This window comes from Heptranchias perlo, chromosome 3, assembly GCF_035084215.1.
Source record: "Heptranchias perlo isolate sHepPer1 chromosome 3, sHepPer1.hap1, whole genome shotgun sequence".
Taxonomy (NCBI): Eukaryota; Metazoa; Chordata; class Chondrichthyes; order Hexanchiformes; family Hexanchidae; genus Heptranchias; species Heptranchias perlo.
The window spans coordinates 110,922,092-110,949,680 of NC_090327.1; the positions used below are offsets into that span (position 1 = coordinate 110,922,092).

A 27,589-nucleotide genomic window follows, 5' to 3' on the forward strand; every position below is an offset into this window, starting at 1 on the left:
TTCTGATTCAACTGAAGAATGGCAGCGAAGTAGTAACAGATTACGGGATATGTATTAGTCGGCTTTGGGAAAAAATGGCAAACGTGTATTTTTTGCGAGCGGTGTATACACACAGAGTAAGGCTGGTGTCTCAGTACAAAGCGCAACTCCGGCTGCACTACCCGGTAGTGTCCAGAATCTGCAGCTCGCTCCTCGCGAGGCCCGGGACGGCAGGAGCCAGCGCTTCTCTGCTGCAAAAACTGGGCTCACTTTACTGCGTTGAGTCCGCTCCCAGTCGGTGCATTTTCACAGAGACTAGACTGAGAAGAAATAGCGGAACTCCGGAGAGGAAGCAAGACAACAAAGTGTCCTTGAAAAGGGATGCACCACCCGCATCAACAACTCAGAAAGGTAATTGGTGCAAAGGACGCCTCCGAACTACCCAGTGTTGGATCTGTCTGTGTGTATAACACTAGTTCACCGCCGACAATGTCAGTACAAAACCATCAGCTATTCCACTTCTCTTCCCTCAGCCTCCACGCTAGCCCAGAATCAAAAGATACGAATTAAATAAAAATAGTAGAGGATAGTAAACATTGGTGATGATTCTAGGGAAATAGCCGAATAGAGATGATATGAAAACTCAAAAGAAGATGCAGCACCTTATCACGTCGCAGGACATCCCAAAGTAATTCATGTATGTGAAACACTTTGGAGTACAACCAATGTTGTTATGGACCAATACGACAATAAATTTGTACACAGCAAGGTGTCACAAACAACAATGAGATGATTGAGCAATCATTCTATTTCTGGTGGTGTTGGTTCGAGAGCGGAATGTTACTTAGGAAAGATAAAACAAGCCTTAGCATCTTCTAACTGCCCTGTGACCCCCCTAAAGTGAGATTATCGCCATGTTACTCCAGTGTTATAGTTATGGGACAAATTTATTGTTTCTAGTTTTTGTTGTTGTTGGCAACTGGTATGTTAGCAGAAACTGAATATAATGATCACATAAAAGGTAAATCTAGAGCACAATGTCAAAATAAACCTTTGTAAACAATTTTACAACACCAAGTTATAGTCCAGCAATTTTATTTTAAATTCACAAGCTTTCGGAGATTTTCTCCTTCCTCAGGCAAATTTTCTCCTTCCTCAGGCAAACATTTGCCTGAGGAAGGAGAAAATCTCCGAAAGCTTGTGAATTTAAAATAAAATTGCTGGACTATAACTTGGTGTTGTAAAATTGTTTACAATTGTCAACCCCAGTCCATCACCGGCATCTCCACATCAAAATAAACCTTGATAGGGGAAGGGGCTAATTTGGAATGATGGCATGAAGTTCTTCACACAAAGTGATCCACAATTGAAATTGTTTTTCAAGTAATTAAAGCAAGTGCGTTCCAGTCATTTAAGAGATTGTGGATGCTGTGATGTGGGACTGGGTTTTACCAGCTGGATGAGCTAAGGTGGGCTCATTGGATGAGGAAAATCATACTTATTTTGTGATCAGGAGTGCAGCCCTTTGGTGATTTCTGCCTGCTTCCCGAGTGTGGCGGACACTAAGGCTGATTGTAATGCATCTATCCGAGATGAACAAACTCAGCACAGATCTGGGGCCTTTCTGGACTGCGTAGTTCAGTGCATCACTAAGTGATACAATTATCCACTGAGCTATCAGGGCGTTCATCTTTGCCCATGTCTCATTTTTAAACCAATAAATATTTTAAAGTACTGATTGTTATAGTTTGTGCTTTCTCCCAAAACTTAACTTGTTTTCACGTAAAAAGCAGACTGAATTTCCAAATAACTGAAACCTGCACATTATGCATGCCCCTGGGTGAGATATTGTGCTGCAATTACCCTTCATTTATTGTATGTTGTTCTGGTGAACACATACCCACCATGCTCTCCTATCTAATCTGAAAAATGGTAAATGCTACATTGTCAGGCCTTTATATTCAGGCTAAGACTAATAAATTTATTTACAAGTAAAATAATACACAGAAGTAATACACAGGTAAACCACTAGTAAGATATTTAAAGATAAAGTCTGTCCACGAGTGGTGAAAATGCCATTTTGAGAATGTGTAATGAGCTATGTAAGAAATACAATGAGATTTTCGGATGGAAGCTTTGTAGAAGTTATATAAGGTGAATCCTATGTTAGTCCATGGTGCTCAACTGTCACTTCCAGAATCTGAAGTGAACTAAAGATTATAGAAAAGCCCGTAGTTGTTATACAGCTTCTGGGTCATCAAAGACAGGTTCCATCACCCAAGGTGAGAAATTATTACCTGGCATATTAATGAGCAGTTTTATACACTTTGCCTGGATCTCACTCCTTCCATGGATTTAAACTGTACAATTTGACCCTTATCTGGTTATCAGATCAATAAATCTGTCCTGTTTTCCTGAAGACAGGCTCCATTTTGAAGTTGAGTAAGGAAAGAGAGCGTCCATTTTCTCTATTGGATGAAAGACAAAAACTCTGCTTTCATCACACTGAACATGAGTTGGCTGATCTCATGTTTGGAGCTGCCATCCTTGTGGTGTTTCCAAAATTGGATATAAAAACATAATGTTTCTTCATTTAGTTTGTTTTCAGTGGAGCAGTGAAGGGTGCTGCGAACTGAGAATAAACCAAGTGCCATGTTTCTGTGCCAAAATCAGAAACATCAAGGGTATAGCTGTCAGATTTGTCTCGGTGGTACTACTCTCGTCTGAGTCCGAAGGCCTGGATTCAAGTCCCCCTCCAGAGATGCAAGTACAGAATATAAGCTGACATTTCAGCGCAGTACCAAGGGACTGCTGCACCATTGGTAATGCTGTCTTCCGGATGAGATGTTAAAAAGAGGCCCACTCTGCTTTCTCAGGTGGACGTACAAAATCCCATTGGCACTATTTGAAGAAGAGCAAGGGAGTTCCCCCAGTGCCCAGGCCAACATGTATCCCTCAACCAACCACGCTAAAACAGATTATTAGGTCATTCATAGGAACATAGGAACAGGAGTAGGCCATTCAGCCCCTCATGCCTGCTCCACCATCTGATAAGATCATGGCTGATCTGTGATCTATCTCCATATACCCACCTTTCGCCCATATCCCTTAATACCTTTGATTGCCAAAAAGCTATCTATTGCTGTTTGCGGAAGAGAGTTCCAAACTTCTACCACCCTTTGTGTGTAGAAATGTTTTCCAATCTCACTCCTGAAAGGTCTGGCTCTAATTTTTAGACTGTGCCCCCTACTCCTAGAATCCCTAACCAGCGGAAATAGTTTCTCTCTATCCACCCTATCCGTTCCCCATAATATCTTATAAACTTCGATCAGATCACCCCTTAACCTTCGAAACTCCAGAGAATACAACCCCAATTTGTGTAATCTCTCCTCGTAACTTAACCCTCGAAGTCCGGGTATCATTCTAGTAAACCTACGCTGCACTCCCTCCAAAGCCAATACGTCCTTCCGAAGGTGCGGTGCCCAGAACTGCTCACAGTACTCCAGGTGCGGTCTAACCAGGGTTTTGTATAGCTGCAGCATAACTTCTGCCCCCTTGTACTCTAGTCCTCTAGATATAAAGGCTAGCATTCCATTAGCCTTATTGATTATTTTCTGCACCTGTTCATGACACCTCATTGCTGTTTTGGCTGCCGTGTTGTTTATATTACAACAGTGACTACACTTCAAAAATACTACTTCATTGGCTATGAAACATCTTAGGGTGTCCTGAGGACATGAAAGGCCCCATGCAAATTCCAGTTCTTTTTGTACGCCACAATCAGGAGATTGTAGTGTACAAAAAATGTTTTTTTTAAATGTAAAATTAATTTCATTAAAGAAATTGATTGAGTAGATATTTTTCCCACAATAACCCATGGATAAATTGTAAAATCTTTTATCCTTCCATCAATTAACTTCATTAATTGATGGAAGGTTTTAAGAATGCAAGAATGATGGTCATCATAATCGATCAAATCATGGTAATGCTGGTATTATAACTTTTAAACAGCAAGGTTTACTGTTCAATGACTGATGCTTGTTTCAAATTCTTGTGTCCTTCAGTGAAAGAAGCTGGAAAAGACCTTACCTATCTTCTCGTGGTGTTGGTTGGGATTGGCATAACAGGTAAGAGATCTTTTGTGTGTATATCTTTGTACTTATCTAACTGATGCAAGTGACAAGTGTTGAATGCCTTGCATAATTCCACAGTCACTATATCACAGTAGCCATTCATATGTTTTTTATAGGAGTACAAGGAGTGATGAGGGGGAAAAAGAGAGCTTGGGGATTAATGCCTCATATACAATTCTACCAATTAATTGTAAGTAAATAATTAACTTTCAGATGTATCTAAAATTGCTCTTTTGGGAAGGTAGGGGAAAGTAAAACTTTTTTTTTTACTATCTCCACTTTTCGAGACCATGTACACCTTGTGGTAGGCTGCTGACTTTCACCTAGTAATGCTGCTCTCAGCTAGTTGTAGAGGTGTATGACAGTGGCCTGGGATATTTCTTTTGCTGATTTTCTTCACATACACACACACACACACACACACACACACACACACACACACACACTCTTACTAATTAGACTGATTGCAGTACTCTTGTGGAAGTGAAAATTATATTTCACTGGGAAGCATTGAGAACCTCTGCTCCACAAGTTGGAGATGTCGACAATCAATTTGTGGGATTAGCCACTTATTCATCCCAAATTGACCAAAATATACAGATGATACTGATGATTTTCAAATTTTGTGTGGAGGACTGCTTTCAAATGTTGAAATCCTGCCCTAAAACCTGTGAAAAGATGTGTTGAAATACAATTTGTGACCTGATGTGTCGTAATAAGATTTTACTTTTACTGTTACTTATTATAGGGTGTTATGTAAATCTACAGTAAATTTCATATGTGTATATGTGATTGGAGGTGAGGGGGGGGTGGAGTGGAGGGGATTGTAAAGGATGGTGCTTCTGTGCATCTGGAATGTTCTGTCCCCAGAGATGACCTATTTCCTCAATTTTAGGAACAGTGGCCCACTCAACTACAGACAGTTTTGAAACCCAGTCAGCTTCCTGCTGTGTATCACCCGCTGCCAGCTCGCAGTGTAATCTCAGATGAAACTCATTTCTAACTCACTCCCTCATCCATGTCTCTTCTCTCGTTTCACCAGCTCCTCCTCCTCCTAATTATGGTCTTGCAGATCCCTAGGGAAGCTCATATAGACCCTGAAAGGGACCATACATCCCAGCCTCAAAATTACTGCCATAAGCTATTCACTGTCTCTAATGCCAAACTAGTTAGTGGTCAACTGACAAAAGGGACTGAATTGGAATCTGATTAACTCTGCTGTCTCCTCAAGATGGAGTACAGTATCTTGCCATGACTCTCTATAGTGACCAACCTGAATACTAATCAAACTTGCTCAATAGTTTATCGCCTGCACACCAAGGTCATACCAGTTCAAATCTGTCAATATGGGTTTATGGCACCCTGGAACATTATCATTCAATCCATGTACATTTTTTATACCAGTTGGCACATGGATTGAATGGGAAGCATTCCAGTGTGCCATTTATTTTTGATTCTCCTCCTGTTCACCTCAAAAATTCAGATGTTTTCCCTTCAATCCTGCCATCATAGGCCTTCCTGTACCACAACTCCCTTTCTGACCAAGAGGGTTAGATCCGTTACTGAGCATCTGTCAATAGTGATTTGAAGCAGGATTCTAGATATTGAATCCATTTATATATATTTACCCTGTGGCCTTTTTGAATGGGTGAGACAGAGAACCAACAATAAGGCTACTCTAGAGACTCTCCTACAGCTCCATAGCGATAGGAGTTAGTACCCCAGTGCATTGCAATATTTGGCCAAGTCAGAGGTTTTTAAAAGGAAAAGGAAACTCCTTTTCCCTAACTCCCCCCTCCGTCCTCCTCATCTCCCCCCCCCCCCCTCCCCCCAAGTCCACTACATAAGATCAAAAATTGAAATGCTTTGTAGAACATGGCATCATTTTTGTTTCTGCTATATGTCTCCCATGGAACTTGTCATTTCAAGTCTCCTCGCACGCCCAGGATTGGCTCTGACAAGACAAGTTACAGACATGTCCCAGTGAGGCTCCATCAACTGACCTAGATATCATCATTTTACTTTGCCTTGAATGCAGATCCAGAAGTGCTCAAAGCGAGCAATGAACCTAGAGGGAAGAGGATCCCTAGTGAATGCAAAATCAATAACAAAAATAGAAATTAAGGGATAAATCCCTTTGAAAGTCTATAGGTGGAGGAAGCACTTCATATTGAAAATGCTACACACTACACTTTCCATCTCCTTTAGCATGTGGTTCTGTCATTTCAGGTGGATTATTCTATGTAATATTTAAAGAGCTGTTCTCCTCTTCCAGTCCGAGCAAAATATATGGAGATGCTCTGAAGAAGTGTAGAGCCCATCCAGAGGTATGTTTTTAAATATTCATCTGTATATTTTTTTAAAAATGTGTGGAGGTTCATTTGTGTTTTTTTAATGACTAAGATTTACTACTTGTACATCACACTCCCATAAGCTAACAGCCCTCGCCTTTGAAAACTTTGTAGAGTTAAAAGTATGATATCAGGGATGAGGGTCTTCTGTTATGTGGAGAGACTAGAGAAGCTGGGATTGTTCTCCTTACAGCAGAGAGGGTTATGGGGAGATTTGATAGAGGTGTTCAAAATTATTACGAGTTTTGATAAAGTAAACAAGGAGATACTGTTTCCACCGTCAGGAGGGTCGGTAACCAGAATACACGGATTTAAGATAATTGGCAAAAGAGCCAGAGGGGAGATGAGAATTTTTTTGATGCAGTGAGGTTTTGATATGGAATGTATTGCCTGAAAGGGTGGTGGAAACCGATTCAACTGTAGCTCTCAAAGGGGAATTGGATAAATACTTGTAAAGGAGAAATTTGCAGGACTACAGGGAAAGAGTGGGGGAGTGGGACTAATTGGATAGCTCTTTCAAAGAGCCAGCATAGGCAGGATGGGCTGAATGGTCTCCTCCTGTGCTCTATGATTCTATGACTAGGTAGAATAGCTATTGCACCCTGTAGTAGTTTAATAATGTCAATTAATCTTTGTTCTAAGGGAAATGTTGTTTAGCTAGTTTTTTTTTGCATTTTACTTGGTGTGTTTTGGCTTCTTTAAAATAAACTAGTCGATCTCCTATGGTAATGCACATGGGGAATCAAGACCAAGTGCAGTATTTAGGTCAAGTATAGGTCAGGGGATAATTGGACCAGGGAGGGGGAAGGTTTGGGAGAGCGAAGGGGAACATATAAACAATGATGGACAGAAATAGACCCTCTGATCCATCCTGCCTGTCCCACACAATTGTGATGCCTTGTGCATCGTAATATATACAATCCCCAACCGAAAGCATGTGATCTCCTGGGAGAGGCGAAAAACCAGACTAAAAACAGAGGTCTGATAATTCTGTGCATTATCTACCTTTTATACGACGTGATCTCCGCCCCAGCCATAAATAGGTCCGGCTCTCCCTTGAAGGAATTCAATGAATCAGCTTCCACCGCACGAGCCGGCAGCCTGTTCCAGAGGCCCACTATTCTCTGGGAAAAGAACCACCTCCTGACATCTAACCTAGATCTGGCCTTGTACAACTTAAAATTGTGACCCCAGTCCTCCCTAAACTATTTAATTGGAACAAATTGTCAACTCGAACACAATTTATTCCCTTCATCATCTTATAAACCTCAATCAGATCACCCCTAGGTCTCCACTTTAAAGTGTAGAGTCCCAGCTCTTTTAGCCTATCTTGATATCTAAGATGCTTCAAACTGGGAATTAATCTTGTGGCTCTCCTCTGCACCCTTTCAAAGCCTCAATATCACCCACCTTGTGAGGAGACCAAAACTGGACAGTATTCTAACTGAGGCCTGACCAAGGTCTTGTACAAGACAAAATAGCCTGTCTTATAGTTAATTGTCCTATAAATGCACCTCAACACCCTTTTCGCTCTAGCTATCGCTTCATGGCATTGCTCATGAACCTTTAGAGATCTATGCACTACAATGCCCAGATCTTTCTTTCTCCACCTGCTTTAATGCTTTTCCCTGAAGGGTGTAAGTACGTTCAGTATTCTCCCTGCCCACAAGCATAACACTGCACTTTCCTAAGTTAAACATAATTTGCCAGTCACGAGCCCAGTCCCCCAACACATCAAGATTCACCTGAAGCAGTCAAGCATCGTCTACAGTCCTGACACTCGCACAAATCATAGTATGATCTGCAAATTTGCAGATCGTTCCCCCAACACCTACATCTAGATCATTAATAAAAATAGTATAGAGCAGCAGTCCCAACACTCATCCCTGCGGGACACCATTGTTCTCCAAGCAGATCCAAATCCATCCACAACTACTTTCTGCCTACAACCTTCTAGCCATTTCTCAATCCAACACAATATATTACTATTAATACTGGAGGCTTCGATCTTGTAGAGAAGTCTCTTGTGTGGTACCTCCAAAAGCTTTTTGGAAGTCGAAGTAGACAATGTCTACTGGGCTTCCTGCATCCACCATCTTGGTGACTTCTTCAAAAAAAAATACAATAAAATTTGTAAAATAGGATCTCTTTTTTGAAGCCATGTTGGGCATCCCCAGTATGTACCTCTCTATCTAAGTAGTCAAATATTGCATCCCTAATGATTCCCTCGAGCATTTTCCTTATTGCTGATGTCAAACTAATGGGTCTACAGTTAGCCGGGTCCGTCTTGTCTCCATTTTTAAAGATGAGGATGACATTAGCCTCCGTCCAGTCTAAGAGAACCATCCCAGAGTGCAATGAGCTATTAAAAATATGGGCAAGGGGTTCGCATGGCACGTGAGGACCCTCGGGTGGATATCATTTGATAGTCCTCTGACTCGTCACATAACTGAGAGAACTTTTCCCATTACAACCGCAATTGTCTAGAATCCTCTTTTCCATTATCCTTTTAGCTGATTTAATAGTGGAAGGGAGAGAGAGGAGGGATAAAGTGAACATAAGAGGAGGAGGAGGAGCAGGGAATGGGAGTGAAGCTACACGACCATCTTCGAAACTTGAAATTCAGAAATAGGAGGGGCTGATTAGCTAGCCCTCTACCCTCCCTTGCCTGCCTGTGGCATTGATTTTGCTGTCTTCAAGAGGGGGGGTGGGGGGGGTTTGGGTAGAGGTGGGTGTTGTTATCTGCTGTATGCTTCAACAGGCTCCGATTTTGATCTGGTGTGCTGGGTCCGTTGTCGGGGCCATTGATAACTCCACTGTTCCAGCTGGAGGCGAGGAGTGGGTTCATCCATTGTTGGGGCCAGTTCTGAGGCTGTCTCCTCTGGGGGAACGTCGGAGGTTCAGAGGACGTGAAAAAGGCTACCACACAAAGAGAGGCCCACAACGTCTCTAGTTGTTGGAAGCACTAAGGCTGTCTCCAAAGATATTCTAGCCCCACTTTCAGGCAGTGGTGGTGATAACGTCACATTTGTCAAATCCCAACAGTGAGCCTTTGAATGGATAAGGGAACGGCAGACGGATTATTTTTCACAATTGTCCATTATAGTGGTTTTGGAGGTTAACGGGGGATATCACCATGAACTGTCAGGCCATGGGAATTCATAAGTGGGTCAAGGATGACCCAACTGCGGACTACCAGTGAACTGCTGTTGAAATTTTTAAAAATATGTATTTTATATGTTGAAAATTATTAATATTTAAGGTAAGCCTTTTGGGTTAAATCTGACAAATTGGTGCACTACCACTCGGTGTCTAGTGTAATACAACAGAGCCAATTCGACTGTATACAACTAAAGCCAGTTTTTTTTAGCTGGTAACGTTACCCAACATTTAATGACTCCCCAAAGTCATTAAAAACCTGATTGCAGTTTCACCTCCAGGCGTGATGGATGTTGTATGGTATTTGATGACCCATCTACTGATTCAATATATAATAGATATGTTTTATTCTGTTCCTTTTTTATAAAGAAAACTATTTTGCAAATATTCATCACTGTTAAAGTGCTGGTTGTTAGTGAAACATTTTCCATTTCAGGCAAACACTGTTGGGTCAGTAATAGCACAGTAAGATGACGCATCCAACTCCTTCTACTCTGCCTGAACAATATACCTCAGGCCCAACCTTATGCGCACAATACATTCTCCTCTACATTGATATCAAGAAACAGCTGAGTGCACTGGTTATAGCAAATGCTATAGGCCCCAACAACATTCCAGCTGTAGTGCTGAAGACATGTGCTCCAGAACTAGCTGCGTCTCCTAGATGAGCTGTTCCAGTACAGCATACCACTGGCATCTACCCGACAAAGTGAAAAATTGCCCAGTCATGTCATGTCCACAAAGCAGGACAAATCCAATCTGGCCAATTACCACCCCATCAGTCTATTCTCAATCATCAGCAAAGTGATGGAAGGTGTCGTCGACAGTGCTATCAAGCGGTACTTACTCACCAATAACCTGCTCACCGATGCTCAGTTTGGGTTCTGCCAGGACCACTGCTACAGACCTCATTACAGCCTTGGTCCAAACAGGGACTAAAGAGCTGAATTCCAGAGATGAGGTGAGAGTGACTGCCCTTGACATCAAGGCAGCATTTGACTGAGTGTGGCATCAAGGAACCCTAGTAAAATTGAAGTCAATGGGAATCGGGGAAAACTCTCCAGTGGCTGGAGTCATACCTAGCACAAAGGAAGATGCTAGAGGTTGTTGGAGGCTAATCATCTCAGCCCCAGGACAACGCTGCTTGAGTTCCCCAGGACAGTGTCCTAGGCGCAACCATCTTTAGCTGCTTCATCAATGACGTTCCCTCCATGATAAGGTCAGAAGTGGGATGTTTGCTGATGATTGCACAGTGTTCAGTTCCATTTGCAACCCCTCATAATGAAGCAGTCCATGCCCGCATGAAGCAAGACCCGGATAACTTATCAATCCAGGCTTGGATTGATAAGTTGCAAGTAACATTTAAGCCACACAAGTGCCAGGCAATGACAATCTCCAACAAGAGTCTAACCACCTCCCCATGACATTCAATGGCATTACCATCGCCAAATCCCCCACCATCAACATCCTGGGGGGGTCACCATTGACCTGAAACTAAACTGGACCAGCCACATAAATACTGTGGCTACAAGAGCAGGTCAGAGGCTGGGTATTCAGTGGGGAGTAACTCACCTGACTCCCCAAAGCCTTTCCACCATCTACAAGTCAGGAGTGTGATGGAATACTCTCCACTTGCCTGGATGAGTCCAGCCCCGACAACACTGAAGAAGTTCGACACCATCCAGGACACAGCAACCAGCTTGCTTGGCATCCCATCCACCACCCTAAACATTCATTCCCTCCACCATCGGTGCACCGTGGCTGCAGTGTGTACCATCCACAGGATGCACTGCAGCAACTCGCCAAGGCTTTTTGACAGCACCTTCCAAACCCGTGACCTCTAACACCTGGAAGGACAAGGGCAGCAGGCACATGGGAACACTACCACCTGCATGTTCCCCTCCAAATCACACACCATCCTGACTTGGAAATGATTCATCTGACGAAGGAGATAATCTCCGAAAGCTTGTGATTTTAAAATAAATTTGTTGGACTATATTTGGAAATATATCGCCATTCCTTCATTGTCGCTGGGTCAAAATCCTGGTCAAAATCCCTACCCAACAGCACTGAGAGAACCTTCACTACACGGACTGCAGCTGATCAAGAAGGTGGCTCACCACCACCTTCTCAAAAGCAATTAGGGATGGGCAATAAATGCTGGCCTTGTCAGTGACGCCCACATCCCATGAATGAATTAATAAAAAAAAACATTAGGGAAACCAAGTACAGATTAGGAGACCACTTTGCCAAACACTTCTGTGCTGTCAGCAAGCGTGACTCTGAGTGACCTGTGGCTTGCTGCTTTAGCTGCCCTTCAAGTTCCCACTCCGACCTCTCTGTCATTGGCCTTGTACGTCATTCCAAAAAAGGTCAACACCAGCTTCAAGAACAATATCTAGTTTTTCCCCTTAGCACCGTGCAACCCTCTAATTTGAATGTTGACTTCAGTAACTTCAGACTCTAGCTATAATCCTTATTTTCAAATCCATTTTAATTTTATACCTCACAACGTCCCCCCTCCTCCACCACCCACCAAAGTTTTCCAAGTTTTCCAGCTCTTGTCATATTTCCCAGGCCCCTCACTTCCTTAAAAAGCAAAAAAAAAAGTGCCGATGCTGAAAATCTGAAATTAAAAACAGAAAATGCTGGAAACACTCAGCAGGAAGTCAGTATCTGTGGAGAGAACAGGCAAGTTAATGTTTTGGATTTAGATCCTTCATCAGAACGCACACTCTATGGGCCCGAATTTAGCAGGCCTGCGGGTTCCCAGCGGGTGGTCCTCCGGGAGCGTGGTCAACACGCTCGGCGAAATTAGTGGGTTGCCCACGCGATCGTAGCAGGCAACACACTAATAGGAATCAATTACCTGCTCCTCCGGGGTCCACGGCGCTGGCCTGCGCGTCGGTCGGGCTGCGCATGCGCAGTACGATCTGTCAGCTGGAGGCTCTCTAGTTAAAGGGGCAGTCCTCCACTGACAGATGCTGCAACCAATGGGACAAATTGCAGCATGGAGCAGCCCAGGGGGAAGGCGGCTCCCAGTTTAATGATGCCTCACCCCAGGTCTCATCAGATGGGGTGAGGAGGAGGGGGAGGACACAGATCTTCCCCCCCGGCGGGCGGGAGGAAGCGGCCTGCCTCTGCCACCAAGAAGGCCTGGCTCGAGGTGGCAGAGGGGGTCATCTGCGCCACCAACATATCGCCCACCTGCATACAGTGCAGGAGGCGCTGCAATGACCGCAGTAGGTCAGCCGCAGTGAGAACACGAAGTCTTTCCCCTACACTCCGTCTGCCACAACACTGCCCCCACCCCACATCTCCTTCGGCACCGCCAACACTATTCTGTCACATCACCCTTCATACCCACTCACACCCCATCCTCATCTTACCTCCACCTACTCACCTCGCCAGTACTCACCCTGCCACTAACACGCAACCCACTCCTCATACAATCTCATTGCTCCATCCCATACTCACCCTCTCGTGCATCTCCCTCACGGCCAGCCTCACTCAACCTGCCACCACCTGTGCTGCAGCCACAGGGCATGCATCACATATGTGCAGTAGGCAGCGTAAGGCAAACGTCTCGTCAGCATGAAGGGGGTGCACAAGGGTGTCTGAGGGTTTGTCATGGGTGTTACCCATATTGAATTTCAGAGCAACAAACAGCACACATTATATTGACACCACCACTGCCATGTCTCCGCAAATCCTGTCCGTTGTGTCCAATAATGCCCGCTCCTGGGTATCACTATGAGGACCCACCACTGATGCCACCCATCGTGTTACTGCAGAGTAGGTGCAGGTGTATTTGCAGGGCTCGTCCGCGCAGACGACTGAGAGACATCGGCGGTGTAGCCGGCTGCACCCTGGAAGGATGTGGAGGAGAAGGTGTGGAGGGCAGTGGTGACTTTGCCAGCGACAGGTAAGCAGTTGGTGCTGGGGCCAGCCAGGAGCAGCTCGGCATGAAAGAGGCTGCAGATCTCCACGACTACATGTCGAGCGAATCTGCGCCTCCCTGTGCACTGCTGCTCGGAGAGGTCCGGGGAGCTGCGCCTCGGTCTGTGGACCCTGTGGCGAGGGTAGTGCCCTCTGTGACGCGTCTCTCTCTGCGGTAGCCCTCCCTCCTGCTGTGCAGGTGGGCGTGCAACAACACCGTGTTGGGGGGATCCACGTCTCTGCGGCGGACGGCGTGGACTGCGAGGCTGCTGGTGCTGGTCATGCTCTTCGTCCTCCGAGGGTCTCCACACACCACCCAACTGGCAGGTGTTGGTCTGAGGGGTTGTGCAGGGTAGGTGTGTGGTTCCTCGGACTGGGGCTGCGGTTTCGTGTCGGTCTGTCCTCTGGCGTGGCGGAGGGCAGGGGTTGCCCTATGTGACGCGGTGGCCTCCTGCGTGGGTGAGGGCTCTCCCCCGTGGAGTGCACCTTGGCACCTGCCACAGGCTGCTGGCTGCAACACGCCTGGTTGGAGGGAGACTGTTTCCCCCAGTGTGGGAAACTCACTGCCTTGAACCGAAAATCCCACACTTCCTCTTTTGACAGCTGCTTCAGCTCATTAACTGACCACAATGAGCAAGGTAAGTACTCTCAAGTGGAACCCCGCTGGCTTTAATTGCCTGCGGGATTCCCACCAGCGGGGCTTGCACGCGCAGCCCCGCACGTCAGCGCTGTACCCGGAAGTGGCCGGGATTTCGTCGCGATCCGGTCACGTGACCGGAGATCGGGATTTTCAGGGCCATCCCGCTGGGAACCCGCCGGAAACACGATCCTAAAATCGAGCCCTATATCTTTAATGTGTTAGTGCTTGTGTCCATTACTCGACCTGTAACATCAATCCACTCGTGATTCCTCTCTGGGTCTGTCTGTTTCTCACCCCGCCCCCCCCCCCCGGTCCACCTCTTATGTTCCAGTTCTGAAGAAGGGTCCTCACCTGAAACATTAACTTGCCTGTTCTCTTCACAGATGCTGACTGACCTGTTGAATGTTTCCAGCATTTTCTGTTTTTATCTCACATTTCCAGTATCTGCAGTATTTTGCTTTTTATGCATTGAAAACATTTAGGGGGTGCAATTGGACCACGTAGCGCCCGTTTTGTAGGTGCGACATGGACTCCTAAGCCTCGAAAATGGCGAAGTGCGCAGGATGCCATCTTCGTAAAGGCGTTTGTGCGCACGCGCACCTAACGACGCGGCAGCATGTAGAGTCGGGAGATTATGATGTAAATCAGCGTGCAAGGCAGATTTGAAGCAGCCGTCGGCATTTTGGAGCTCCTCGCTCCAGCAAACGCACTGTCTTAACCTTGCACAGATGAACAGGAGTTAAACGGCATGTAGGACCCCCACCCCCCCCCAACCAATGCTATTTAAAGGGATCATGCAGGAGTTACAGGTTATGTCCTGGATTAATTATTCTGGCTCAATTGTGTGTGTTTGTGGAAGTTTCCTATACTTGGAGAAAGTTGCAATATTCTATAGAGAGTGGTCTGGCAGGTCTCGCAGTACTGTTAGTGGCATTCAAAATAGTGAGCTGACCAAAGTTGCTTCCAGACATGGATGGCCTGCTAGGGCTTCCTCTGGGAATTGAACATGACTGGGAGCATGCAAAGAGGCCACGCAGAGCAGGACAGGCAGCCAGAAGAGGGAGAAGGAAGAGACAGGGAGGCAACACGGTAGACAGGCCCCATCTGACAGGGCTCTGCATGATCAGATGATTGACGAGCAATAACAGTAACCTCAACAACACCTCCCCATTCACCAACAGTCCCACACTGCCCTGGGCTGCAGCAGTCTGGCCTGGCTGGCTGACACGCAACAGCAAGGGTGCTGGCAAAGTGGCAGGGGTGGGAGCAGGAATGCTGTCATCCTGAAAGAGGCTAGCAGGTTCATCTTCCATGGTGCCACTGCCACTCTCCCGGGGCGGTGCCTCAGCATTCCTGGTGATCTGCTGGAGAACAGATTGTTGAACTGCTGTGATGCCCTTGAAGCTCCGTTCCACAGTGGAACCCAGAGCCACGATAGTAGCAGTCTGAGCCTGTAACAAAGATGTCTGAGCTTCCACAGCAACAGTCTGAGATTCCAAATGCAGCAGTCTGACCTTGGATGGCAGATCTTTGTGCTGTAATCGAAGCTGTGACATCGGTCTTCAGGCACTGCATCATGGTGGGTTCCACAGGTATACTGATGACACCTGTTCCATGTGGGAAAGGATGGGCTCCAAGCTCTGCGCAAAGCCCTGTGCCAAGTAGGAGCTGGACTCCTCCATGCCCCTTGATATTGTGTGCAGGCTTTCCAGTACACCAAGCATTTGGTTGTGTACGCCCATCTGCCACCTTCTGTAGCCTGGCCCATTGAAGTCATCATCTGACTCCAGATCTGACTGCAGCAGATATAGTGTGCGACCTCGCCCTCCAGCGAGCTGGCACCTGCAGTATTGTTTCCCCCCCACCCCCGCGCCCGGCTCCTGCGTACTTGTGCCCGATGTCTCACCACGTGCAGATCCCTCCTCTATCCTAGCCTCTAAAGTACGTGCAGTATCAGTATCTGAGCTGGTGGCTGCGAGTGTAAGATCGAGTGATGGTGTGTCTGCATCATTACTGTTATCTTCCTCTACCTCCTCTGACTGTGCTGGTTCCAGTTCTTGGGTTTCTGAAATGACAAAGGGACAAGGGTTGATTTCTGGTGTGGGGAGAGGAGAAAGTAAGACGAGCGTGCTGACACCATCTGCAGCACTTGATTCAGAAAAGATTGTGGGCTGAGGGAGAAGTGGGAAGCAAGGAGGAGGATTAGGTATGCAGAGACCCTGATCATCGATACCTCCAGCACCGCCAGTGACCACAGCCACAGCCCGTCCAACGATGGACAGCACTGTCTCCTCCATGGAGATGAGGATATGTAGGCATGTCTGTCCTCCCCCAGGTCTTTCTTGCTGCCTAGTGTTGTGCACCCACCTTTTCCTGCAAGAAAGAGGGAAGTGTATCAGTGAGTGCCCTGCAAGATGTTTGGGTGATGTGGCTGTCATGGTTGAATAGTTGCTAGTGTGTGCGACCTGTGAGTTGTGGGTGTGCGGCTTGCAAGAGTGGTAATGTCTGAGGGTGAGAGGAAGCATCTGATTCGCAGGGTTGCGTACTGATTGAAAGAGTTTGTTGGTAGGTGGGTGAGGGGGGGTGTAGTGGGTGGAGCAGTGGATTAGGCTAGTGGTGCAGTTGGTAGGAGATGCCACTTGACAGTTGACCTCACTCACCTTGATCACTCGTCAAATCATTGAACTTCTTCCTGCACTGCATCCACGTGCGTGGTTCGATGCTCCTGAAATTGATGTCATCTGCCACTGCCTCCCATTGCCTCCTCAGCATATGTCTGGAGGGCCTCCTGCCCCTGTGCAGATATAGGATGGCCTTCCATCTGTCTACCTTTTCCACCAAGGCCTCCAGTGCACCGTCAGAGAACCTTGGTGCCGCTCTCTCCCAGACGCAGCCATTCTTCAATATCTTCCAGCACTTCCCAAAGGATCTCCTGCAGCGACAGTGCACCTCCCCTTTAAGAAGTGCAGGCTGCCTTGAAGTAGAGCTAGCCACTCCCAACATTGGTTGCATGCACTAGCAGGGTGCCCCAATCAACAGCGCAGGTAGCGCTGGCTGCACACAGCAAACATTCAAATCATCAGGCAGTACGAATATTACATGCTGCCTGCATTGCAAACGACGGGCGCAGGTTAATCGCGCACCGCGATTCTAGCGCCCGTTTTCAGGGGTTATCCAATATAACTCCCTTAAGCTGTTATTCCTTTAAAGTTTGGTTTCTGACTGTTTAAATGAGAAATGTCTGAACAGATGGCTGCAGCACAAAAGTTTAAACTAAGGGAAATGCCAAGACTATTAGATGGAGTAAATGGCACCCCCACAGGGCCTTTGCTCATCGTGGTGTGATCTCAGAGCTGAAATTTTCATGCTTTTCCTCACTGAGCAGTGTCTCTGCCAAATGGAGATGTGAATTATGCATTGAAAGAAAACATACGGACAATGCCAAGTATTTTGCATGGAGCAATCCATATCAAATACCTATTACCATAAATTTGAGCAGATTTTGTTAGCCTTTTTCTACCAGTGGCAAGTAGGCAGAAGCCAAGGTGAAGGGATAAGACTTATAGTACAGGACATCGTGGAGTGAAATTGGTCTTGGGCAGTAGGGCGAATCGGCAGCCTGATTTAAATGCTGCCCGATATTTCTTTTTCATTTTCATTTTCTTTTCCATTGACTTCAATGTGTAAATCGGATTTCCTACATTAAGACAGTGACTATACTTCAAAACTACTTAATTGGCTGTAAAGTGCTTTGTGGTGTCCTATGGTCATAAGAGGCACTATATAAATGCAAGTTCTTTCCTTACTGATTCACTATCGACAGTTTTGAGCTACTACCCAAGACCAATTTCATCCCCCAATCCCACCCCCCACCATTGATAATGATATGGAAATAATTTGTCACTGAAGTAATTGATGCTAATTTTTGGTATAGTTTCTCTAAACTAGGAAAGGTGGGTAGCACTGGGATACTTTAGAGGAGGATGAAATAGTTAAAGAAGTTTTTAAACAATTCTGTTCCTGAGTAAATGCAATTGTTCTATTTCAAAATTTGACCAGAAAATTCAGATTTAAAATACTGTAACCTTTAAGCTGACTAATATACTGGTGTGATACAGAATTGCACAAACTCAGTTAAGGTGCTTAATTTCCCGTCTCTTTAACTGCAAGATTCTGTTGACTGTATTCCAACTTTTAATGAGTTTCATCTGCTGGCTCCTTTGGGAAAGGGAGAATAAAACAGATGGAGCTGTAAGTGAGCTTGTGTTTCCCATGCAGGTAGCACCCTTGCCTGTCCAAGCTGGTGATTGATGATTAGCAAATATCCATCCAGCTATTATAGGACACTATTAAAATAGTTCCACAAAGATTAGAATTGAGCCCAGGTTTGATGTTGTTTCCAACTAAATACAAAATTTTAACAACAGCAGTAGCAGTTTTTAAATTTCCATTTAATCTGTATTGCTATAAGCAAAATTACCAGCCCTTGAAGCAATTTTTAACCTGTTCCAAATGTGCATACATGGCTATCTTCCAGCAAAGAGAATTTTCTAAGACTATGCAGTACCAGTTTAACACCTCTAAGGAATTAAGTGCAACAGTTGTCATATAGGCTTTTCTATGGTTGTTTGCTTTTAGCCAGCTAAAAGTCCAGTAGTCTTAGAAAATCCTCTTTGCTGGAAGGTAGCCATGTCTGCGCATTTTGAACAAGTTAAAAATTGCTTCAAGGGCCAGTAATTTCACAGGGGGTAATTTCAGGGCCCCATTGTGTGCTCTATACTTGGGGTGGAATGTGTCTGACATACTGTATTTTCATCAGTTCTTCCCTCTTGTAGCCTTCAAATTCTCTCTCTCTCCCCATCGCAACTTTACTTTTCTCAATTTATCAGTACTAGACACAACGTCATTGGTCTTCTGAATCTCATTCTCTTGCTCTCCCTGATGTCCAAACACAACAGAGTACTTGTTCTTCCTTCTCACTGCATCCTCGATGTGTTCGTAAGTGTCACATTTCTGATTCTAATTTATTCTTTCGCAGGACTTCAAGGTGGGAGGAAAAAAGGCATAAGAGAAAAAAATGACATGATTGATACTTAACCAGTCTCTCAATGGAAAACAAATGGACCAAACCGGATGAATTAAAAAAGTGCCCAATCTTATCTTTTAATGAGAACATGAATATGTGCCACAGTATGTCAGACACATTCCACCCCAAGTATACAGCACACAGTGGGGCCCTGAAATTACCCCCTGCAAAATTACTGGCCCTGGAAGCAATTTTTAACCTGTTCCAAATGCGCAGACATGGCTATCTTCCAGCAAAGAGGATTTTCTAAGACTGTGCAGTACCAGTTTAACACCTCTAAGGAATTAAGTGTAACAGTTGTCAGCTGCGATACTAGAGTACAAACACTTAATACGTTTGTTTGAAATTCCTCTCTCTGCTATTTTAATGGAGACGCTAACCCATTTAAAATAATTGGGTTAATGCCTCCACTAAGATAGTGGAGAGAGAAATTCTAGAGAATGCATTAATTGTTTTGTATACTAGTTCAATTTCAGCGCCTGAGTAAACCCTCACCGCTGCCTCCCATGTGGTACGAAGCTCATCAATACTTTCATGACCAGTCACGTATAGATGTGCTGTAAACCTGTTTGAATTTGCGAGCTCATGATTGCAGAAGAGCTAATATTTACTTAAGATGAAGACAAGCTGTGTTGCTGTGGAGGAGCTGGCATTTATTTCTCTGCTATGTCTCTGATAAAGTAGTTACAGAGGTGTATTAATAGTGTATGTGACTGCTTAGAGTGTGTCTCTTCTGCCTATACGATGTACATGTATCAGTATGTACAGCACGCAATTCTGATGGAAGCAAATTCCTGCTAAGTCCATGTTGCTGCTTAGTGTCCGTTTGTTCCTTTCCTACTAAGTGATGGACTAGTATGTAAAAATCAGGTTATAACACAACTTTTTTCCACTGAATATGGAATAGAATTTGTAATTAATGTTATAAGACATTACAGTGCTATAAAAGTTATAATTTAAATATTTAGATTTAAAAACAACTTGTGTTAACAGATAATTGGAGCGTTGGGAGAACCTATAAAAGGTTATGGAGAGACATCTCGACGGGGTAGAAGGCGACATGTCAGGTAAATTAAACAATAGATGTGTAGTAAAATTGTTATATGCCTCTTACGTAGTGTTTAATACATTGGCCCAGAATTTCCTGAATAAATAACGCGTATGAACGACACACCGTTATTAATGTGCAAATTAGCTAGTAGCTTGTGGTGAGGAAGAGATACCTCGTGAATTGCGAATCGCCACAAGTTGCTGGCCGATTTGCGCTGCTCTGCCATTAGCTTCGCGAAAACGGCATCTTGCCATTAACCTCCCCGTGATTTTCATGATGTTGCTGTTTTTGCATATTATTTGCCCATTAAACTTGCCACAGAAAGTTAAGTCTAATAATTAACAGCGTAAGGACCCTTTTAACGTCATGATAATTGTTGATGACTGCCAATCAACTTCTCTTGCCCAGAAGTGAACAATTAAAAGTGCGGAGTCCCGTTCCTTCAGGTTGTGAATTGTTGGAGATTTTAAAAATGTCAAATTTTAATTTTTTTTGTTTTTTCTGTCTCTCTTAATCCAGTCTTTCTTTCCCTCTCTCTTTCTCTTTCTGAATCTGATTTTATATTGAATTCACCCTCCTTCTCAGTCCTTCCTCTGTTTAGTTCTCAATCCTTAAATCTCATTGGTTAAGGAGATAGACTGTTTGCCCCTGTTCACCAAGGTCCCAGTTGCCCTCGCTGTGCCGTTATCAGCTTGCACTTACAACAACTTTGTGAGCAAAAAATGTTAAAACCTAAATGTGCACGACTAAGTCTAACTAACTGTGGGATGCCGCACTCCAGTAAAATCTGGGCCTTTAAGGTTGCTGGATGATTGTGTTTTTCTCCCTCCACCTCAGCAAACTCTGCAATAAGGACCTCCTGGCTGATGCATTTGTCTTCCAGTCTACTGCCCCACACAACTATAGGATACAGATTTACTGCTATCTTCTATGTGCTGAGCTCTTTATCTCAAATCATGCCTCAATAGAGTAGAGAGGACACTGGTTTCTGCAGAAGGCGCAAGGAAGAATTGGAGGGAGAGTCACCTTGGACAGCTTTTGGATATCTTGGGGGTAATTTTAACTCTTGGTGTAAAATTGGTGATATGGGATCGGCCGACCATTCTGCATCTCTCCAGATTTTCCTTTCCATTGATTTCAATAGACAGGAAAATCAGGAGAGATGTATAACAAGCGGCCGATCTGGCATTGCCCGGTTACATCGAAACTACAGCATAGAAACAGGCCAATCGGCCCAACTGGTCTGTGCCGACATTTATACTCCACACGAGCCTTCTCCCTCCCTACTTCATCTAGCCCTACCAGGATACCCTGCTATTCCTTTCTCCATCATGTACTTATATAGCTTCCCCTTAAATGCATCTATGCTATTAGCCTCAACGACTCCTTGTGGTAGCACGTTCCACATTCTTACCACCATGGTTAAAGACGTTTCTCCTGAATTTCCTATTGGATTTATTAGTGACTATTCTATATTAATGACCTTTAGTTTTGGACTCCCCCCACAAGTGGAAAAATTTTATCTACGTCTACCCCATCAAACCCTGTCATTATCTTAAAGACCTCTATTAGGTCACCCTCAACCTTCTGTTTTCTAGAGAAAAGAATCCAAGCCTGTTCAGCTTTTCCTGATAAGGATATCCCCTCAGTTCTGGAAGCAAGACTAAACACCTTGAAATGCAAAAGAACTCCAATGTAAGCTGAAATATACTAAACTCCAACAAAATTTTAAAAAAACTTTCATGTGTCTGGCCAGGCCAAACTGTTGGCAGAAAAGCCAACATATTTTCAGTTTCAACCGGTTTTCCCCACCTCCCCCATACCCCCTCCCCCCGCCAAAAAAAAACCTTCATTGGAACCTGTCTAATAAATGTGACTGATTCTTGCCGATGTTTGAACTTCTGCATTAAAATGATATTTTTGTACCACCTCGCTCCAGGCACTTTATAATCCAAGCAAATTATCAGGCCATTGACTTCAATCCAGTGGTACAGCAGGAAAACTTGTTTCAGTGCAAAAAGTTATTTATAGCCCGATTCGGTGGCAAGAAGCTACATCTACATCATTAAAATACAAAATAAGGGAATTGGATATACACATGAAAAGGAAAAACTTAAAGGGCTGTGGGGAAAGAGCAGGGGAGTGGGACAAATTGGATAGCTCTTTCAAAGAGCTGGCACAGGCATGATGGGCCAGTTGGCCATCTTCTGTGCTGTAAGATTCTATGATTCTATTCTATGATTAGCTGCAAGTCTGCAACAAAAAACAGTAGGTCGCAGTGCTTGGACAAGTGAAATTTTTGACCTCTAGCATTATATTAAAGAAGGTTCTGATGAATAGCCACTGTGAGGCTGTACAGGGCCAGCGCACTGTCAGATCTAGCAGCTCAAAGCTGGGCATCCATGAAAATGTAGGCCATCAGCAGCAGCAGAATTGTACTCCACCACAATCTGTAACCTCATGGCCTGGCATATCCCTCACTCTACCATTACCATCAAGCCAGGGGATCAACCCTGGTTCAATGAGGAGTGTAGAAGAGCATGCTAGGAGCAGCACCAGGCATACCTAAAAATGAGATGCCAACCCCAGTGAAGCTACAGCACAGGACTACATGCATGCTATAGACAGAGCCAAGCGATCCCACAACCAAAGGATCAGATCAAAGCTCTGCAGTCCTGCCATATCCAGTTGTGAATGGTGGTGGACAATTAAAAACTAATGGGAGGAGGGGGCTCCGTCGGCATCCCCATACTCAATGATTGCGGAGCCCAGCACGTGAGTGCAAAAGACCAGGCTGAAGCGTTTGCAACCATCTTCAGTCATAAATGCGGCGTGGATGATCCATCTCTGCCTCCTCCCGCGATCCCCACCATCACAGAAGCCAGTCTTCAGCCAATTCGATTCACTCCACGTGATGTCAAGAAATGGCTGAGTGTACTGGATATAGCAAAGATTATGGGCCCCGACAACATCCCGGCTGTAGTGCTGTAGACTTATGCTCCAGAACTAGCTGCACCTCTAGCCAAGCTGTTCCAGTACAGATACAACACTGGCATCTACCCGACAAAGTGGAAAATTGCCCAGGTATGTCATGTCCACAAAGCAGGACAAATCCAATCTGGCCAATTACCGCCCCATCAGTCTACTCTCAATCATCAGCAAAGTGATGGAAGGTGTCGTCGACAGTGCTATCAAGCGGCAGTTACTCACCGATAACCTGCTCACCGATGCTCAGTTTGGGTTCTGCCAGGACCACTGCTCCAGACCTCATTACAGCCTTGGCCCAAACATGGACAAAAGAGCTGAATTCCAGAGGTAAGTTGAGAGTGACTGCCCTTGACATCAAAGCAGCATTTGACTGAGTGTGGCATCAAGGAGCCCTAGTAAAATTGAAGTCAGTGGGAATCGGGGGGAAAACTCTCCAGTGGCTGGAGTCATACCTAGCACAAAGGAAGATGGTAGTGGTTGTTGGAGGTCAATCATCTCAGCCCCAGGACATCGCTGCAGGAATTCCTCAGGGCAGTGTCCTAGACCCAACCACCTTTAGTTGCTTCATCAATAACCTTCCCTCCATCATAAGGTCTGAAGTGGGGATGTTCGCTGATGATTGCACAGTGTTCAGTTCCATTCGCAACCCCTCAGATAATGAAGCTTCTGTTGTGCATGCAGCAAGATCTGGACAACATCCAGGCTTGGGCTGATAAGTGGCAAGTAACATTTGTGCCAGACAAGTGACAGGCAATGACTATCTCCAACAAGAGAGAGTCCAACCACCTCCCCTTGACATTCAACGGCATCACCATCACCAAATTCCCCCACCATCAACATCCTGGGGTTCACCATTGACCAGAAACTTAACAGGACCAGCCACATAAATACCATGGCTACAAGAGCAGGTCAGAGGCTGGGTAATCTTCAGCGAGTGACTCACCTCCTGACTCCAAAAGCCTTTCCACCATCTACGAGGCACAAGTCAGGAGTGTAATGGAATACTCTCCACTTGCCTGGATGAGTGCAGCTCCAACAACACTCAAGAAGCTTGACACCATCCAGGACAAAGCAGCCCGCTTGATTGGCACCCCATCCACCACCTTAAATATTCACTCCCCCCAGCACTGGCGCACCACGGCTGCAGTGTGTACCATCAACAGGATGCACTGCAGTAACTCGCCAAGGCTTCTTCGATATCCCCTCCCAAACCCGCGACCTCTACCACCTAGTAGGACAAGGGCAGTAGGTGCATGGGAGCACCATCACTTGCACGTTCCCCTTACGCACATCCTGACTTGGAAATATATCGCTGCTCCTTCATCGTTGCTTGGTCGAAATCCTGGAACTCTCTACCTAACAGCACTGAGGGAGAACCTTCGCCACACGGACTGCAGCGGTTCAAGAAGCTGGCTCACCACTACCTTCCCAAGGGCAATTAGGGATGGGCTTGCCAGCGACGCCCAGATCCCATGAATGAATTTTTTTTTTAAAAAGAGAGAATTGCTACAGCCAGAAGAATTTATGTTATTAGTATAACACTGGTTTATTTTTAATTTGTATTCAAGGCCCCAAAATGCCACCTATCTGCTTGATCGAATACCTTGAGATGAATGTTGCCAATATGCTGCCCTAAACATGCCTCCTTCTCCCTGCATCCTTGTTGTGTTCAAATCAAGACTCATCACAGTCTCCTAATCATCATTTCAAAACTGCAGTGGGTCTTATTTTCCTCATTCTTCCGTTCCTCCTACAACCTACCAGCATTTAAACCCTAAATTTGATGCCACCTAATCACTACTTCCTAATTTACCTCATCTGCTATCTTTTTTTAATCGTGATGGCAGCTTGGACAACATGAATTGCCTCTTCATCTAGATTTCTTAGTTTCTTAAAAAGAAGTATTGTCATCTGTAGAAATATGTTACCTCCACATTATTGTTGCATGAGCACAGAGGGCATGGTTTGTGGTGACTGTTGTAGAGGTTGGCTTAATTGTGATTTGAGAAGCTAATCATTCATGTTTGACTTCATTTCAAATTCGTGCCTCGGACAATTGATCATATTTAGATCATGTTATAGGATGAGAGTGAGCCAGGTTATTTATTTCACTGAAGCATTAGAGTAAGATTCCTTGTAAAAATATCTGTTGTTCTTTTCAGCCTTTGCTCCATGGTAGCACTTATGCTTCTGAGTCAGAAGGTCGTAGGTTCAAGCCCCACTCCAGGACTTGAGCACATAATCTAGGCTGACACTTCAGAGCAATGCTGAGGGAGTTTTGCATCGCTGGAGGTGCCGCCTTTCGGATGAGTTGTTAAACCGAGGTGCCGTCTGCCCCCTCTGGTGAACTTTAAAAAAAAATCCCATGGCACTATTTCAAAGAAGAGCAGGGGAGTTCTCTTGGTATCCTGGCCAACATTTATCTCTCAACCAACACCACTAAAAAAGACTAGCTGGTCATTCATCTTATTAGATTATGGGACCTTGCTATGCGCAAATTAGCTGCCTCGTTTGCCTACAAAACAACAGTGACGACACTTCAAAAGTAATTCATTGGCTGTAAAGCATTTTAGGACATCTTGATGTGAAAGATGCTATCTAAATGCACATTTGTTCTTTTTTTCCTTCCTTTTCTTTCTTAGATCTTCTGAGATGTAAGTTTGTTTTTCTGTCTTTTAGCCACTTGGAATACATGAAGGATGGTGTGAAGCATATTCAACTCAAATTTTACATCGAGGGCTCTGAGCCCATAAAAGGAACAGTGCACTTAGATGCAAAAGAGGTTAATTTTTTTTGTTTACTCTTGTTGTTTTGTTAATTTCATCTCTTAATTTTTAGTGTCAAGTTTTTTTTAAGAGCTTCACCCCTACAAATCAAAAAATACTGGCAACAGTAGTTTGCTGAGTGTAGTGTTGAAAAAGCAATGCCGAGTGCCACAGAATAGTAAGATGCTGTGTCAGTCCACTATTCTGCGCAATTCCTGCTCTGAGGTACCCAAAGCCAAGGTAGGAGGAGAGGAATGCCAACTGGAGGCTGTGGTGTCTCCTTAGTAGGTGAGGGAGCAGAGAACATTGGGTGGCAGAGTCCCAGCTTGAATGGTAACTCAGCGACCAGTCATTAGCGGAGCTCTGGGAGAAGGTTGGTGGCGGAAGCATGAAACAATACAGACTGAATAATGGGGATTTAGAAAAATAACCAATAAATATTTTTTAAATCATATTTTTGAAAATGTATTGCCCACTTGTATTTGTCAAATTAGATTCCAGCTGCAAACTGGAAGTGAGAAGAAGTGGGTAATGAAATTTTAATTTGTGATGGGCAAAGGTAAAAATTAAAAAGTGGATTTGGAATAAAATGGCCACATTCATTTTAAAAACATATAGCTGTGTAAAAGCCTCTGCTCTAGAATACAGTGGTACTCTTTGAAACACGATGAGAAGTTTGAATGCTCATAACTCAGAAATGTCTCAGTGATCCCTAAGTGAAGATGTCTATCTGCAGCTTACCAGAACGAGCCAGCAAACTTATTTTAACAACGCGTTGAGTTTCTGATTCAACAGAATGTTTTTCTCTTAAATGCATTTTCAGAATTGTTCACCTTAAATGTAGCCTATTTTTCTCTGTTGTGAGAATTGGCAAAAAAATAATCAAAACAATTCCAAAGAGGCATCAAACACAGACCACAGAGCCATTTGTTTTCTGCCCCTTATCACTATAGATGAGAGAAGACAAAATGCATGTTGATTATAAAACAAAGCTGTCTGTTTTCTTAATTGAAGAACCCTGAAAGTGGAAGGTTCGACTTTCGTTATATATTTGTGGACTTTAACACCTATCCTAAAAGGACCATTATTGTTGAAGACAACCGGTAAAGGAGCTGAATGCGTTCTTTTCCATGTGCTGGTACGAAACCAGAGATTTCTTCATGCTTTCGTAGATTGAAAAAATCATTTGACTAAAATGATTTGGATAATTAATCATCCTTTTCAGATGCTGTCATCCCAATTTATTCATATAGGGAGCTAGACTCGGGGTCTGAAACACAATTTCTGTAAATTATACTGGCTTTTTATACAGTGTATTGATTAATGTGCATTCTCTATCTTCAATCATGGAATTTAGCCTGTTGTGCTGAAAAGCTTTACAGATTATGTCAAGTTTAAGGACTAATTGCTAGTCCGTTTCTTTGAACAAACGGAATTCAATTATGTCGTACAAAAAAAAATTGTAAGAAAAGTTATAAATAAAACAATGAAAATAAAA

General features: G+C 44.4%; 1 protein-coding gene across 1 annotated transcript; it reads left to right on the forward strand.

Moving 5' to 3' along the window:
* Positions 1-27,589, forward strand: timm21 (translocase of inner mitochondrial membrane 21). Its single transcript, XM_067981457.1, has 6 exons — positions 1-390; positions 4,044-4,106; positions 6,342-6,439; positions 20,281-20,354; positions 26,006-26,108; positions 27,106-27,589. The coding sequence occupies exons 1-6, from the start codon at positions 75-77 to the stop codon at positions 27,196-27,198; spliced, it is 747 nt and encodes a 248-aa protein (XP_067837558.1). The 5' UTR covers positions 1-74; the 3' UTR covers positions 27,199-27,589.